The sequence below is a fragment of the Falco cherrug genome, chromosome 5, assembly GCF_023634085.1.
Source record: "Falco cherrug isolate bFalChe1 chromosome 5, bFalChe1.pri, whole genome shotgun sequence".
NCBI classification, from domain to species: domain Eukaryota; kingdom Metazoa; phylum Chordata; class Aves; order Falconiformes; family Falconidae; genus Falco; species Falco cherrug.
This window is the reverse complement of record NC_073701.1, coordinates 66,233,134-66,248,505: the sequence shown is the minus strand read 5'-3', so window position 1 is coordinate 66,248,505 and position 15,372 is coordinate 66,233,134. Positions and strand designations below refer to the sequence as shown.

The following is a 15,372-nucleotide window of genomic DNA, read 5'->3' as shown; positions in this document are numbered from 1 at the left end:
CTTGACTATCCAGTGGATGACAGATTCTAGATTTTAAATTTCCTCAAGTGCATAGTTCCCTCCAAGCATCCCTAACTGGACAGTCAGTTGGCCACCCTGCAAAGTACAGACTTCAGTAACTGGAAATCACACAAAACCAGAATCAAACAGGTACCAAAGAGAGCATTCTCTAACAGTGCCTCAATGATCCTCTCGTTGGAATAAAAACTCATGTAAGTGATTTCATTTGAGACTTCCCTCTGGGGAGGGATTGTTGCAAGGCTGCGGTAATGGAAATCTGAGATGTAGTTTCTGGCCAAAGGCCAGCGGAGACACTGGTCACTTGGATGTGTTTGCTCCTGCCTAGCTTCAAAAGAGTTTCAGCAGGGAAAAAAGAAAACTAAATGTGCCATAGTGACTGGAAAAAAAAGAAAATTAAAACGTTACCACGTTACAGCAAAAGAAATAAGGCATGGAGGTGCTTCTGAAGAGTGACTGAAAATACAGCACTTCCACTGCCCTCACTTCCCATCTCCTACTGGAACACCAGGCAGAAGGTGGCCCCTAATCCAGGCTGTTCCCATGGCTGGCGCTTCACGTTACTTTAGCTCAGAAAGGAGCAGTAAATATCCATAAGGAAAACCAAACAGGTATAAAACCTCCTCACCTATCCTTCACTGCAATTAACTGTGATGCAAATACCAATTTGCTTTTACTAATTCATCAAGAAAAGCCCTGAATTTGAAAGTTATGAATGGATTTTCATGAAATTAAATTGCCTGACCGTGGTATAAATCTCCATGCCATTTCTAACTTACTCTTTAAAGTAAAGAAAGGAAAAAGAAAAAATCCTTGTAATCAGTGTCTGCAGAAACGTTCACTCGTCCCATGTGCCTGCTGATGTTTTGTTAAAAAATCATACAATTAGGAGCCAAGAAGATGTAGAAATATGCATTTTGAGCTTTTCCACAATGCTCATGGTATATCCAGCTGTCTGTACATGTTATTAGCAGTTTTTTCAGTGCATGCTACTAACCCAGTTGACTCCTTTCTGGTATCTGTTCTATAAATCTGCACTTAGCAATACAGAAGAATAATTTGCTGTGTGGTGCTCCTGTGATAAAGATAAGAAGATTTTTTTTAATCATTATTATGGATGGTAATAATTCCTAGAGTGATACAGAGATATTGATCCACTGATCTAAAAACAAGTGTCTTGCAAAGGTAGAGCATTGCTATCCTTACTTTAAGGAATGGGATAACAGAGAGATGATGAGACACCAACTCAACTACAGTCAATACAGTGTATCAGTGGCACAGCTACAGATCGGGCCGGGGTATTTCTGGCTGGTTTTGCACACTCCAGCTATCATGGCATGGCTGTCTGTGTTGGCATCTGTGGTCATGCAGACATTACATACTGATAGGAGTCAGGAGGTCTGAAAGTTTCCTTAAGCTGTTTGCAATAAGTGATTTAAAATCTTAATCATCTGAGGCAGTTCACTTCTGCTTTTTCATGATAATGAAGCTTAGCACATGATATCACAATCATGAATTTTTGTAAAGCATACTTAGCTCTTCAGAAAAAGTGCTGGATTAAAAAACCCTGCAGGCTGAATCCTTCTCTTTGAATAATGAATATAGTACAGGCAGTGGCAAGCTTCTTTAGCTAGTCCCATGAACCCTGCTGAAGTGGCCAGCCTCCATGTCTGTTGAGTCCCTGGTTTCTTTATCTCTGCAGCCAACAGGGTATTTTTATTTTTTAATACTTTTCACAGCTAGGAATTACACTCTGCCAGCCAACTAATTTCACAGGGACTATCCCAGAGCCTTCGGAAGGCAAGGCCTTTTGGTTGCTGCCTATTTCTTGTAGCCAGCCAGAATATAACAAGATATGGATAGAAACAACAATTACTTCTTAGATGCAGGACCAAACAACAGTGGGGAAAAAAAATGACTCAAGGAAAAAAAAAATCCCAATTTCTCTAAAATATACAGCTCCACCACTGGAGCTTTGTATCAGTATTTTGGCCTCGTTTTACAGACGAGTTTCAAATAGCTGACAATAAGAATTTGGAGTGGAAATGCTGATGGTCCATTATCAGTAGTGACAGCAATGGGTGTGACTTTATTAAAGTTCTGTCAGCTCTTGGCTAGAAACTACAACAGAGACAACTAGTTCAGTCTCTCTCCTTCTCTCTCTTTATCTTAGCACTTATATCACACTCATCACAAAGTGTTACATTTTCCCTTGATGCCACAGGACGGGATTTCTCCTTGCTCTTGCAGCCACGTGGTACGCCACAACCCTACACCCGGCCCACGAGCTGACACCAGGCTGTTATCAGACCAGTGGCAAGGTTGCTGTTGTGGTATGGACATGGCCTAAAAGCCAACCAAAACGTTTTTGCTCATTACTAATAAGAAAAAAAGGCAGCACAAACCGCAACTGTTCTACTGAGCAGTTCAACCTCGACCTATTCCTTGCAACTATCTGCTGGTGACAAAGATTATTTGCCTGAACCCTTTAACAAAAAAAAAGTTGGCACAAATACCAACAAAATGTACTTCTCGAGCTCTTTTTGTCCAAGATAGCATCATGTGCACTTGTTATGCAACTGGAAAGAGATGCCAAACAGTTTATTGGACCATATTTTCATCTCACTGCTGTGAGCACTGTGAGTTCCCGAAGGCTCTGGCATGGTGAGGACAGTGTTTTCCCAAGACAGTGACTATTTTTCATTCACCTCTCCGTGTCTAGGAAGGAACCACATCCAGATGGGTACCGGGAAAACAAATACTGTTTGTGGCAAAGGGAATTAACATCTTGGAAATGGTAACATGAATTAGAACTTGTTATGTATCGGAACTCTTTTGACAGATTTAACTTTATAAATTCCCCCTCTTGCTTTAGTGAAGCGGCTTTTCACCCTGTGGGGTTTTTTTGCCAAGCTCCCTCCACAGCAAATCTCCCTTAGCACTTTTCATTTCAGCTGCAATATCAACCATTTTCCCAACACTTTGCCTTCTCTCATGGAGTGGTGGTTTTGTGAAGCTGATAAACATCTGCCTGAAAACCTGGTTGGCACAGCTGAACTCATTTTCAAGTGCGAACATGGGTGTGTAGAAAGCAATTCAAGTTTAACAAGGCATGATGCATGAGGGCATGATAGAATATCAGTTGTGATTGTGACCGAAATAAACCCGAGTGGCAGACAGGATATAGCTCTGCTACAATTGCTGGTGTGTGACCTACCTGGACTGAGATCTTCAGCCTCTGGCAGGAGAAAGCAGCACATTAACTCTACGGCTCTGATGGCCAGCAGACAACACTGCCCTGCCTGATATGTTGGTGACACGGCTTAAAAATCTCAGTTTCTGATTATCATGAGATTGGTATTTACAGCAGAACAAAACTACCCCGCCAACTTCACTTACCCTACTGAATTTCATAATTAGCTTTTCTATGCTCGTACTGTCTCTAATGCCTGTTGAATCAAAGCAAGTATGCAGTGGGATTTCTATGGATCCCAGGAAAAAAAAACATTTCTTTGTTGGGTGATTCTCAGCAGTCAGGTCTGTTTGGAGCTTAAAACATCTGATGCCCAGATCTTGTGATTTCACCAGTCACTTAGCTCCTTTCCCACTCGTGTCTTCCATCACCCCTTCCCCGTGCTACTCACAAAATAAAATCAGTGAAAAGCAGAAATACTTGTTTTGCCTCAGCATTGGGTCTAGACAGATGATGACAGCACTTAAGTCCATCAGTTAACATTCACTACTGAGCTGCAGAAATCAACCTCAGACCTTTCCCCTAGTCTTACCCAAGGTAAAAGCCATGATCCTGAGCTCCCCCTTGCCTGAAGGGGCTGCTGCATCCTGGCCCCAGAAGTTTTAGGGTTGCAGACTAAGCATGCATAACTGTAAGTGTGTAATTTTCTTGGGGCTTGCTATTTCTTGACTTTTTTCAATAAATTCTTATTATTGAGAACTAGTACAGTAAGTGCTTTCAAGCAGTGCCATGAAATAAAGGCATACCTGCAACTTCCCCTGCTGAAATTAATAGGCATTTTAAAGAAGCTGAGCTGCACGCATAACAAAAAAACCCCATGCTGAAACTGTTGCACAAAATACTGCAGATTCTATAGCCGACTGGAAACAAGTAGATCCAAAAGTAAAAAAACCCCTATCTATAGCTATAACTGTATCTATATGCAAAATGGATACTATTATTTTTTCTGTGCCTTTCGAAAATGTAATAAAATGCATAAACTGTGCTTTCTATGTGTGGTTTTTTCTGTAGAAACAGAAGTGGTGTTTTGACAGCTCCACACTTAAAATTACTTTACTCCCTGTGCTGTTAAATGGCTGTGGCTAGTACCACAGCATCCTTCTGCACTGACAGACAGGACTGTCTCTATTTTCTTTTCCACTCAGCACCACCTGGGACTGACTTTTTGAGAAGGTTTACGCTCTCAGAATAATTTTAGGTCCACATACCATGGAGTTCATATACAGCCTGGGTCATCAATATACATTTATTTTTCTTTTCAATATGTTTTCAGGGGGCTTTTCCCCAAAAGGCACTTTTGCACTCAAAAGAGATCACCAGCTATTGAAGTCTGTGCTGCACTTCATTTCCAAAGTTCAGGTCAGCCGCTTGACTGCTCTGGGTGGTGCTGCTTAACACCTCTGCCCTGGGTTTTGGGTCCTGATGGAGGCACAAGTTTTGAAAAGCTATTTTTACAAACTTTAGTCCAGGCAAATCGCTCACGTTCAAGCTAACCTCTTTGTTTCTCAGTTACAGCAGACCTATGCTTTGCATATACTGGTAGAAAACACAGGAATGGAGGAGGCAGGGCTACAGCATGGGCCAGTTCCCATGACCCTGTATGCCTTCAAGCAGTCATTTACAGTCCTTCCTTTTTTTGGCCTTCTGCTACAAAGCAGAAATAGGGTCGGGGAAGGATCTTTGATTTTGCAAGAGCAGAAAACTGAGGGTGTTTTCTCAGGGTGTAAAGGCACCTTTCCAGCTGACAAACAGGGTGATAACACAAGTTAATATGTTGGCACCGAGACCTTTCTGACACTGGAAATAGAAGGTGATAATTTCAGTCACTGTGAAAAGTTCATGTGGATACCTTCATCACGTGGGACATATTACGGCGTAACCTCTAGCTGCAGACAGCGGCTATGCCTCCCTCGGCTGTGACATATAGGTCCCAATTAGCACTTAAGGAAAGAGACTTTACAGACTGCACACTCACCTCTGCTCAGCCCATCCGGTCCCCGAAGGATTCGGCATTCTTCTATCTGGCCAAACGGAGAAAACATCACCCTGATATCATTCTCATTACACTTCTTCGAAACCATTCCTATGAACAATTTTCTGTCTTCCACAGCTAGAAGATAAAAATAATGAATGAGCAAAGGCCATTTCATCTCTTTCCTGTGATCAATGCTTCATTACCACATCAAACCAAGCTCCAGTCATGTGAGTCTGGCTCTGTAACTGAAGACAAGTCCTAAGGCAAACACTTTATACTTACAACCTCGCTTCCTCCCTTCCTCCCCCACCCCAAATCTCTCGTTTTTCTTCCTCTTTTTCCTTTTTCTAGTGGTGCTTGCTGTTTATATAACATATTAATTGGCTGCCTTAGCTGTTCTGCATATGCCTTCCCCATCACAGCTTCTAAGAGAAAAGCATCCTCTGTTAGAGGGACTTTTGAATATATCTTTGCATAGATTTTAATTCAGATAAATTCACTCACCTCGCTCATGTATGAAAGAAATCATGGCAGGGGTGAGGGTGAAGAATGGATTGTGCTCATAATGGTATGAGCTAATGAAAAAATATTCCTGAGAAATGTTTTGAAAGAGCGGCTGGCTCCTATCTGAGCTTTCAATTTCAGCCAACTTAATGCACAGCACTCGAAAGGCAGATGTGTAACGACTGCTCTGGAAAACGAATGCATTAAATTTTCCTGTTTGGTTGTTTTTTGGTTTGGTTTTTTTTTAATTGAGACTGCCACAGCCCTCTCCCCTTCAGAAGGACACAAGGCATATTCCAGGGCATCCCTTTAACACCCTTTGATTCACAGAGATGCTGAGCTTGCAAAAAAACCATGAAAAAGGTGCTTTACCCGAATTATTGGCAGAATATTTCCTGCCTGCATTGTCACAAAAATCAGGAAAAGCTGGACTGCTGCAGCAGGACGCATGCAGTCCTGTTAATCAAACTCAAATTTACAGGTCTAAAGCTGCAGACTCTTAGCAAAAATGAAATAGGTCATCAAAACTTAATTCACCCTGGAAAGACTCAAAAATGTTACTGCACCCTCCCATCTATATTAAACCAAAAATCCGAGTGCTTATTATACAGTATATACACCAGTGCTTTCTTCTTCTCTTGAAATGGCATGTAAATCCAATTCACTGTAAATGAGCAGACTGTCAGAGTTTGCAGGGAAGCAAAGAGAAAAGGAAAGCTTTACTCCAGAGAGTCTGCAGTGCACTTACTTATTTCTATTATTGTGCAAATTATTTTTGTAATGAAGTATTTTCATTTCTGGGCTTACCAAAAAAAAAAAAAAAAGAATCTTCCCTTGCTCCCCAACTCTCTCTCCTATATTAGTATGAGTGTGTCAAATGGAATAAATTACAGCTGAGGAAGAAGAAACTGCATCTATTTTCATGGAATTTTATTTGTGTTATACTTCAACACATTAAGTGCATTTCATAATTTCAACAATAAAAAGAAGAGGTTCATGTTTATTGATCATGAGAGGTGTCTGAAGGAATTTTTTTCTTTAAAATCACTGGCTTAAAAAAGTATTTGGAGCTGTTATACAAGCAAATATCAAGACAGTGTGTTTTTCAGAATCCAAAACAGAGATCAGCCCCTACAATCCCAGCTTCTCGCTCTACAAGCTTGCAAGAAAACTGGTGTGAATTTAACACCCAGGCGAAGTTGTTTTCCTCAGCAGAGATTCCACAAGACTCAACATTTTCATTCACACTTTATATTGAGGTTCCACATGCTGGTTAATCCTCCAGAAAGGGTTAACAAATGATGAATTCATGGGATGAGCTGGTTATATACAGATCAAGAGCTGAATATGTGGGATTGCAAATAAGACCTGCAAGTTGGGATTTACATATATCTGTGTGTGTGTCTATGTGTGTGTATATCTATCTATCTATCTATCTATCTTTATGTCTTACAATTCAACTTCACATCTGATTTGTAATATATAATTGGCCTTGATGCTGTTAATATTTATTTCAGGGATGGTAAAACTGAATTGCCTTGCTCACAGCCACAAGGAGAGTCTAAGCAGTCACTTTTACTGGTGAAAGGATGCCTGTAACTTGGCTGCTTACAATTCCCCTATTGCCTGGAGTAATCTCTTTGAGAAAGGTCCCCGGCCAGCCTGTCCCCTCAACAACAGCCACACACTATCACCAGGGTGCAGGAAAGGGTCTGAGGCAAGGGATCCTGCTGGGCTGCCAGGGATGGATGCCTCTACACCACACACCCAGGTCAGATGGGGGGAAGCCTTGGTGCCCAGCACGAGTGCAAGTACTACCTTCTGCTGTGTGTCACCAACCTCTGCACTTCTGCCTGTGTGTTCATTAGTGCCAGCCAGTTTAAATTTGGGTTGATTTTAGGCTTAAAATACAGCCTGCAGGTCTACCCTAAGGGTGACTAGATTCCAACCCTCTCTTAAAAATAGCTGCTGGCCCAGTTGGAGACATGCCTGCCACGTCATCCCAAAGGAGGTCCCTTGGGTCCTGCTTAGGTGCAAGGACAAAGACTCAAACCGAAGAGATTCAGGTGGAGATGCAAAAGAAATGAGATGCAAACAGGAAGGCGTTGTTTTGATTTTCCAAAGAGTAGCAGATGACAAACTCCCCACCGGCCTCCTTCAGTTTCACCAGTAACCTATATATATGTGCCATTTAACTAATGTGATTTGCAGGTTTTCAGCTTGAGGGTGATCTTATAGTAAATTAAACATCCAGTTCCCGTGTACCGTACATCTTAAAAATGCAGATTTCACAAAGAATGCTCAGAGTACAGGAAACATTGATATGATGACTCTGCATTCCGTGCTATTAGTCAGTGCCGATCAGTGTTGAAGCTTAATAAACTTGTCTTTTTTTTTTTTTTTTTTTTTTTTTGGCTAAGGGCCTAGCATAAAAAACATTTAAAGGGACAATTTTCAGGATCAAAATGACATATTTTCACTCCATCTGACAGAACATCTGATGATATTAGGCTGAAAGACTTTTTAACAATACATTCTCTCGCGGAGAAAGGGATGCTTTTTCACCTCCGTAAGACCGGCTGTCTGGATTTATTTCTGCATTTCTGGTCAGCCACTCTTCTCCTTCCTTTCAAAAAGGGATTCCTACCTGCCACGCAGGCACGGTTTGAGTATCAAATAGACAATGGACCACAAGTAGTACAGGTCAAACTTATCTAGAGGTTCGCAACCTTTCCTTCTGATCAGCCAAGTCTGTGGATTTGCCTCTGCATGTTGGGTTGCTCCCACAGGCTATAAAATGAGGAGCCCAGCATCAAACACATGCGACTCAAGGAAGCACTGAAGTCGGGAAAGGTGCTGTCTGCTGCTGGTTGGAGAGAGGATGGCAGTCTAAAGCTGTCTTGCCTAACTTTGGCCATCTACAGTTTAGGTGTCCAGTTTTATAAAGTCTTAGCTAAAACGTTATCAGTTGGCTGCTGTCAACGTCAAGGGATCAACTCCTCTAAAGGTGGCTGACCTCACCTCTCCCAGCAAGACGTGGTGGCTTGTTACATGGGAATCTTTCCCCCACTGCTGACAGTCCACACAGCTGTTACCTTCCAACCAACTCCCAAAACTTGGGCATCATGATAACACACAGATGTCCTAAGCTCAAGCTGTAAGAACAGGATGAATACATGAGCTCTGAGGGAGCGGACAAAGCTCAGGAGCAGCGAGTGCTTTGGGCAATGAGAGCAGGCAGAGGAGAATGCTGCGGGGAAGGGTAACAGGGCACAAGGGTCAGCACCCGCATGCGCATAGCTCATAAACATTATGCTGCTGCTTCTGCTGCTTGCTAATTCTCTCTCCTGCACTAGGGGCAGGTTTCAATAATTCAAAATCCAGAAAATCAATGATTTTTTTGTGTGTGTGTGAGCATTTGATATCATTATTTGTACTCTTTGCTCATAGGCTTAGCTGCACTTTCTGGCTGTTTTGCACACCTCTGGGGGCAAGAAGTAGATACAACCATCCGTAAGCAGCTAGTAGGATGGGGTGGCTATGTACCCCTCACTGGTGGAGCAGAAATAGCCAGAAGGTGACAGTGGACAAAGCTTAAAGTTCTTGTTACATGAAGGAAGGTGTGAAAGTGCACAGAACCAAGTATAGGGTTCACCTCAATACATCCAAACATATCACAACCACAGGTCCAGCTATGCTGCTAGGACAGTTTGTGTGACATATCCAGTGATAAACCTCTGGATTTGGGGTGGGAAACTTTTGTCTGAATGTAGGAACCCTGTGTGACAAGGTGCATATACCTGTTTGAAAAAGAGATGAGTTGTTCTCGTAACTCCATCAAGACCAGCTCCACCATCCCTAGCATGGGTGTCTAGGTATCGCGTTTGAATCCAGAGTGCCATGTTAGCCAGCAAAAGTTATCTGAGATGAAGTTTGCCTCTGCTGGGGGGGAGCTTTTTTCAATCTGAGCCTCCTGCCTTCTGACAGCACTACATCCAACTTGCAGAATAACATCCTGACGGGTCTAATTTTTTAGCTTTACTCAATATGCTTCAGTAATGAGCATTTCTTGCAGGCTGTATTAGATTGCTTGTGCTAACCCAGGAGAATAAAGGAGTAGAGATTATTTTCTGTATGCTACAAAGGAATTAAACCTTGTAATAATCATGGGAAATCTCCCTGAAGAGTCAACAAGCTTTCCTTTTCTCTCTTCTAAACCCCAAAAATTCTGTCCTGAAGAATCAAAATTATATCCCTTTATTATACATTTTGAGGAGTACAGACAGTTAGACTGTCCATTTGCTGTCCAGAAGTTGCCTTTTCTCTTGAGCAAATAAACAACAGTTAATTATGCATAAATGGGGGTTTTGGGAGGGGGGTGTTTTTTGTGGTTTTTTTCATCCAGAAGGGAAGGGGGGAAAACAGACTTTTTATCCCTGTTTGTAAGCCTGTGAAAAACCCTTGCATACAATCTGTCAGAGTCACACCTGGATCCAGAGCTGCCTGCATTAATTATCAACTTTTCTATGTGTTAGTGCTAACATATGGCATTTAATTACTCCCTCCAAATTGACAAAGTTGTGCCATTTAGAATTTCAAAATTATTTTTTCAAGTTTTCACTAATAAAATAAATAACAATAAATTATAAGATCACTCAGCTACCCACTCCTCTTTTTTTTCTTTCTTTTAAAGTAGGGATTTTTCTCATTTTCCTTGAAGTGGTGACGCTTTGGTCCATTTAAGAGCAAACTGTCCGCAGGATATGTGCCTGAAAGTACTGACTGTATTAAAATTTTGATCCAAGACAAAGTTAATTATTTGCTAAATTGTAGCATGTTAAAGGCCACAGACAACTTAGAGTCAAGCATGTATTTATGTGCTTCTTCGCATTAGCGTGCAGGAACCCCTTGTACTTGAAAATGGGAGGATATCCTTAAATGGACCATTACTGTGAGTGATTAACAGTCAAGATGAATCTAGCAATAGCGGAGCCTTCTTGAAACCATGCTTTTCTGGCAGGTAATCCTTAACAAAAGCTTTGCAGATAGGTTAAAATAACCACCTATCGATACAAAAGTGGTCAGACTGGATCTAACGGGTGATCAAACCAGGACATGCTAAAAAATTCACCATTTGAAAATCTTTCAGTGATGTTACATTTCTCAACAGTAAAAGCCTTTTCAGAATCCTTCTGGGTAGGCAAATTAATTAGATCTGAAGGCAAGTCTTTCCCCATCAACTCTAGCTGATAAAAGCTTGGTGGAAGAAATTAAGCTTTACTTTATCTGCACGAGCAGAGGGATGGTTCAGAGTTGGTTACATAGATCTACTGGCCAGCCAGAAGAAAATAGATCTTCAGGTTGCTAATGAAGTCCGAAACCTGCACAGGTGCCCAGGCACTTAGTCAAACTTGCAGAGGGTGCCTCTTCCACACCCATCTCCCAGTTTACAGGAGGAGGGCTTGGCCTTTTTTGCGAAGGGATACGTTTCTGAAGTGATGCAAACACCTAAAGACAGGAACAGTCATGGAGCAGGAGGAGCATTTGATCCTGGTACTCCTGGGCTTGGATGCTCAGTCAAACCTTTTTGCAAGGGACTAAAGATGGGGACGGGACATCTCACCACACAGCAAATAGTATTCTTTGAAAACCTCTGTAAGGTGTATGAGGGGATCTCTCCTTCCTTCCTGTAGACCTTGAAAAGGTCTCCCAAGCCTTCACAAACATGTGCAAGCTCAGATGAATTGTAGTGAGTGTTCAACCTCTCCTACATATCTTTCCAAATCTGGAAATTTTGACCAAGAGTATTTCTTTAACCTCTTTGAAACTTGAGAAACACCACTTTATCTAGGGATCCGCCCACTACTCAGAAGCCAAAAGGTCTCAAGCTTTCCTCAAAAGCTCTAACACCATGGATCATAAAACCCAAGATGCCTCGGCATGCCTTCTTTCTTTTCCCCTTTGAATTTACCAGTCTGGTTGAAGAGGTACAGTTTACAATTCGCTGTTGGCACAGATAATACATGTCCTCAGATGGAGAGTCTGCAGCATATGGGAAAACACGTGCCAAACAGGCCTCTGCCTCCCCCATGCTGCTGTTCTTTCTCTTTTTGGCTCTCCAAGCTGCTTGCAAACTCTCACCTCCTGCATGGATCCCATGCCTACACACTATTTTTCCGAAGAGTTGTACCACTGTTACCAGCATCATGGTTTAGCTTGACTTCTCTTTCCCCAGTCATTAAAAAGTAAGAGTTCCCACACCCAGAACATGCCTACCAGAAGTACCTATACCCTCCAGGAGTCAAAATTTAAAAACATATTTAATTTGACAAATGCAACCTCTGATCTGTCAATGTGTTTTCCCCAAAATATAAAGAAAGGCAAGAAAAAATGAAGGGGTGGGGGGTGCGGGGGGAAGCCAATCCGTCATGACTTTCATGCTAGGAATAGGTGCAAGAAAACAGGAGAGTGTTCCCATAGTGCAGCCAAGAGCACCATGCAGCCTAAGGGCAGCAGCGAGGAGTTAACCTACCTTGCTTTCCAAGCAGGTGCCACTTGCAGAGCAAGACGGAATTTGCACAATTCCCCACAGTGCTTTGCCAGTACATTCAATTTTTAGGAAGAAAAACTTCAGGTAATGAACGAGTAACTCATTGGGAGACAATTTTTGCCTGTTGCCTCTTATTTTGCTAACTTGCCAAGAACTTGAGGTGAAATTTGTCTTTGAAAGAAGATACCCTAGAGGCTATACTTAGTTCAGAGGGCCCAGACAGGTGTCCTAAGGGAAAACTGTGCCTGCTGCAAGCACAATAAATCCAAGGGAGTGGGCTTTGGATGCCAGCAACAAAGTTCTCCTTGACCACAGTGGGGCCTGAAAAGTTTGGTCCTTCTGCCCATACAGGTGCCTTGGCCTCTCTTCTGAGCATTCAGAGACAGCACAAAATCACTGCTAAAACTCAGCCCAAGAGAGAGAATGCTTACAAATGGCTGATGGCTCAAGCTTCCTGTGCTAGTGGCCAGTTTTGTTTTGAAAGTTGCCATAATAGGAAACCTAAGTTTTAATTTCCTTCCAAACTTTATAATCCTTGGAGAAGCCTGAAAATGGGATGCACTACAATTAGCTAAAAAGCAGCCTTAAAAAAGCCTCGCGGAGAGATTTAGAGCCCAATCATAATTTACATTTGCAGGTATGTAGATCTCTAAGTGCACGGCTTCTGCCCTGATTACTAATTAATGAGGTGCAAAGATGCCTGTTGGAGGAACCAGCTCTGATTATGTGGGTCTTATGGGAAAATGAAGCTCTTGCAATCTAAGAAGGCAGATGATATCTTTAACATATATTTAAAAAAATTACAGGAACAAATCAAGGGGCAAAATATACACATGTATATATTTTTAAAGAATCACACACAGCCAGGTTGTGCTACCATCCGATTATCTTATTTCCTTGAATATACAAACCTGGCATGTTTAATAGATTTAGCATGCCATCTATTTTGCATGTCATATACATCCAGTTAGGCAGTACCCTAGTATTCTGAATGGATATTACTGTTTTTATAGCATTCAGTTTACAATCACTGAGAGGAGCAAGTATACAGAGAGCTGCGAGGTAGGCTTCCCAGTTCAGAACTGAGCATATGATTAAAACCTAAATTTGGCTCAGATCCAGAACAGCATCATTCTATAAGAAGGAAGAGTAGGCAAATGTCTAAGGCACATCAGCTGCTAACACAGTTTGTTAGCAGAGATTTTTGATTTGTTTTTTTTCTTTTTTATTTTCTCCATTAAAATTCCATCTTATCAATATCAGGTGCTTCCACATCACCTTGCTGCTAGGAGTTGACAAGGGAAAGATGTACACAGCAAGGTAGGCTGTGACACACAGCAGTTGCAAGGCAGGTTGTTTTTCAGAACATTTCCTTCCTTCTTTAAAGCAGAGAAGTAGGAGTTCAGAGCAGGTCAACATCTTCCCCAGCATGTCAGGTTGTAAGGAAACTACCTCATATAATTTTCACCACACAAGAAGTAAAGCATAAACTCTCACAATGTTGTGTTTTCTTTAGTTTAAAGGGAGTCACACTTAAGTAAAAATAAATTAAACACATACCATTTGACTTTTCACTGTCTGCGGGTTTCATCTGAATAGGATGATGCATCTAAAGACAAAAATGAAAAAGAGAAAGGCAGGTTGGATAGTCATAAGAAATCAAGAATCGTGTTTTTAATGAAGGCCTAAAAAGTTACACAATTAATATTAAACATGTTGAAATTATATAAATCCAAAATATCACTATATTACTATATTATAAACTTTTAAGAAAAAATAAGATGGTAAAAGAGCATTTCATAACCAGGAAGATTAAAAAAAATAGATCATTTGGCCCACAGGATTCATATAAAACTTTGATTTGCTGTATCTAGTTTCAGAAGACCTCTAAAGTTACAGCCCTCATTAATTTATGGCATGCTTGGTTTCTGTTTTACCAACTTGTTTTCCTTGAGCTCAACCACTGCCAAGACTGAGATGGAATTTTCAAGTAATTTAAGAGCTAGCAAGCATTTCAAACATACTCAGAGAAGTCGAGTTTGACAAATGAACTTTGCTTGTAATTAAAAAAAACATGTGATGATTCTTTCAGGACTGAAGAGGAAGAGAACCGTGCTTGCTATAATAGTTTCCCATAACTGTTTAGTATCTCATTTATTTTATTATTTTTTTTTAAAGAATACATTATATATTCATTCATAAAGCTTCCATCACAACATGGCACAATTCTGGCTTCCATAAAAACTCCTAATATTTTTTCCTATTCGTCTGTGAGTGTTGCTCTTACTGGAACCAACACCAACCCCTGTGCGCAGCACGCTATGCTCAACATCGCACCGTATCCTTCCTTGGCATGTGTGGTATGGTGCATCCTCAGCTTTCTTTACTAAATGATATTCCCCTCACACTGAATTGTTAACTGATAACTCCAACTGATTATTACGAGCAGTGTTTTCTGTTGTTTCAGGAATAGCAACACCATAACAGCTGAGCTTCCCCTGATCAGAGTGTGGGGCTTTTCCACTGGACGTTGGTTATAGCTACCTGTGTTGTTCACTGCCATGGATTCAGCGAAATTTTGTTACAGCTTCTCAAAAGCCTTCAGAAATGACCTCACATTGAGTTTCAATGTGGGAGACATTTAAGCTTGCAAAACCCCCCCCCACTTTTATCTTCTTTCATTGGGCTCTGCAGAACTGCCAGCATTTGACGGCACAAACCTTCCGGCAGCAGCAGGGCCCCTGCCTTTTCTCCCCACAGCAATTCCTCATCATTTCACGTGAGCAGGTAAAAAAATCTATGCTCTTTCTGCTTTTGTATCATTTTTCAGTGCAGCAGAGCTCAGTATGGCCTGAAAATGTCAGAAGCAATTCCATTTTTTTCTGTAAAAGACTATTATGGCAAACTTTGGGAAACAAAAACAGCTGAGCAGGAGAGAACATCCAGGCACTCATATCAAATGTGCTTTCAAAACAGCACAGAAAACCAAATCTGCATTGCTTTTGGTGGAGCCACTTAACCTCCAGGGACACGGTTGCTAGATTCTTTAGAAAATATAAAATATCGCTGTGA

The 15,372-nt window shown here is 41.4% G+C and overlaps 1 protein-coding gene across 12 annotated transcripts in view; it reads right to left on the bottom strand.

The window, feature by feature from the left end:
- CELF2 (CUGBP Elav-like family member 2) overlaps positions 1–15,372 on the bottom strand; it is a 376,856-nt gene that overhangs the window by 63,110 nt on the left and 298,374 nt on the right. For 11 of the 12 annotated variants that reach the window (XM_055710556.1, XM_014283718.3, XM_055710559.1 and 8 more), the window contains 2 exons: positions 13,861–13,909; positions 5,247–5,381 (listed from right to left, as the gene is read on the bottom strand). In XM_055710556.1, the coding sequence (XP_055566531.1) occupies positions 5,247–5,381; positions 13,861–13,909 (184 nt within the window). Of the gene's footprint in view, positions 1–5,246; positions 5,382–13,860; positions 13,910–15,372 lie in introns of those variants that run through there. The other variant, XM_055710565.1, reaches the window with a different exon arrangement.